Here is a 2365-nt window from a genome sequence, read left to right on the forward strand (position 1 = left end):
AGTTTTAAATTCTACATAGTTTCTAGTGTGCTTGTTAGACAAGTCGTGTACGTTCTACGTTCTGAAGTTAAGCTTCTGCTGTCCTCTGGTGGCTGCTGTAGTTATTACATTCTGTTTAACCCATTTCACGATGAATGAGAATGAATTTATAACCCTAAGGTCACATGACATTACGGAAAGAAGGAACCTGTTAAACCTCCCGATTTAACCAAGGAAGAAACTCACACTTAGAGGAGAAAAATGAATAGACTGAAATTAACACAGTATAGATAAGTGCTGGAGTACAGACAAGAAATATATTCACAGCTATGTTGTCATTCACTCACTCATTCATTCATTTCAAGGCACTGTGTTAAGGCAAGGAGATATGAATAAAGAATGGGCCCCACACTTACAAGGTGTATAAAACGATGTGTAAATAAAAAAGTGCGATATGAGTACTATACTAGAAGTTGGGTATGATAAGACCAAGATTAATAACTTCCTGGAATGCTAAGAAAAAGCTTAGGAAAGTTGAAATTCAAGTTAAATCTTGAAAATGAGTAAATGTTTAGCAGTTTTACGAGAAGCGATACATTCTAGTCGGAGGGAGTAGCACAATAAGGACACAGTGACAGATAGTTGCATGATCCTTTTTTTTAGAGAAGTAGGAGGAAGTTGAGAGTGTAGGGAAGGGATTTCAGGTAAAATGAGAGGTAAGGTTGGAGAAGTAGAAAGATCATGGACATTTTGTGCTATATCAAATCATTTGAACTTTTATTCCGTAGGTAAAGTGGATCTGCCAATTGAAGTGTTGGCGATAGTGCAGTGACATGGCTGGATTTGTGCCTTCATCTGGTGGCAGCGGAGGTGGGCAGGACTAGCCTTAGGGAGGCAGCGGAATGTTATCACTGTAAACCAGAAAGCAGATGATGAGGGTTTGGGTGAGGACAGGAACCGAATCTGCATCATCCATTGCTGTATGGCAGGTGCTTAAAACATTGACATTAAGTAAATCTTTGTTAAATGAATGAAAAGACAGTGATGGTGTGATCTCCAGTAGAAACATTCTGTTACTTGGTAGTCGTGTACACAGATAAAAGCCCAGACACACATATCGTATTGGTAACTATTTGAAAGATTGAGTTGCTTTACCTGTAAAGTTGAAAACTAAATGTAGTAACAGCTAAGTAATGAAAAGCTCTGGCCAACTGAATGTTTTGGTAAACTGAGGATGAAGACAATGACACTCTTTATCATTTTTGAAAAGTACTAATACTTTTTAAAAATGATAAACTAATACAGAATCAGTGTGGAAAATTTGGAAAATTCAGGGAAAAAAAGCAAAAAAATATCTTCCGGGATCCTATCACTCAAAGGCCACCACTGTTAACATTTTAATATATTTCCCTTCAGTCTTATTTTGACCTATTGTTTTACAAAGTTAGAATTTCATTAAATAAAAAGCTGTATTTTTCTATTACTTTACATCATTAGTTTTCCAATGTCAGTTAAAATTCTTTGTAAATAATTTTAATTGGTCACATGATGCTTCATTTGTGAGTATATCATAACTTTCTAAATAATTTTATTAATGGTGTTTCTACTTTTTTTTTGAATTTGTGGGCATAAATACCTGTTCCACATTCAAGATTATTTTCTAAAGATAGATTAGGAACATGGAATTACTGCTCATCATGGTAAGCCCTGACTAAACCAGTCATGGACAGACTCTCCTGAGACGGTGTTGCCCAGGCGATATCTGACTGGCCATGCCTGCTGATGGTCAGTGTCATATAGTTGCATTGCGACTTTCAGAGGCCAAGGTCTAGCCACGTTCGGGCTTTTCATGACATGATAGGACCTCATCTTAAGACGGTGGGTAACCATCTTGCAACCAAATGTGTGTCCTGTGAGGAAGACTCGAAAGGCCATGATCGCCGACCACTCCTCAGCCTAATACATCAATTATTTCTTGCTGAAATAGATATTTTTTGATCTTCTTGTCATAAAATGTCAATGGAATAAGAATGTATATCTCTGTGATCATTTTTGATAATTGTCAAACCTAGTTTTCTATGAGATTGTTTCTGTCAAAGGGTAGGACACATTTTAAAGATAGTTATAACTGAATCAGAATAGAAATATTTTCAGTGTTTAATTGTAACCATAATATCACAGAAAAGTAAAGTCCACAGTCACAAACCTGACAAATCTAATTGGGACAAAAAATGAAACAAAACAAAATCACAGGAAAATTGCATAAACCACAGAGTTTGTTCTCTTTACCAGATCAGAATTTCGGGGAAAGAAAATTCACTAAGGATATCTTACCCTGGCCTGGAATATCGTTAGGAAGTCTGGAGTTCTGCCAGACGAATGTGGG

At 36.5% G+C, this 2365-nt stretch overlaps 1 protein-coding gene across 1 annotated transcript in view; it reads right to left on the reverse strand.

The window, feature by feature from the left end:
• The window catches only part of GUCY2C (guanylate cyclase 2C), a 126612-nt gene that overhangs the window by 95031 nt on the left and 29216 nt on the right, over positions 1-2365 (reverse strand). Inside the window, exon 10 of the mRNA XM_012652161.1 lies at positions 2314-2365. Coding sequence (XP_012507615.1) covers positions 2314-2365 — 52 coding nt within the window. The remainder of the gene's footprint in view (positions 1-2313) is intronic.

The sequence above is a fragment of the Propithecus coquereli genome, unplaced genomic scaffold, assembly GCF_000956105.1.
Source record: "Propithecus coquereli isolate 6110/MARCELLA unplaced genomic scaffold, Pcoq_1.0 Scaffold381, whole genome shotgun sequence".
NCBI classification, from domain to species: Eukaryota; Metazoa; Chordata; class Mammalia; order Primates; family Indriidae; genus Propithecus; species Propithecus coquereli.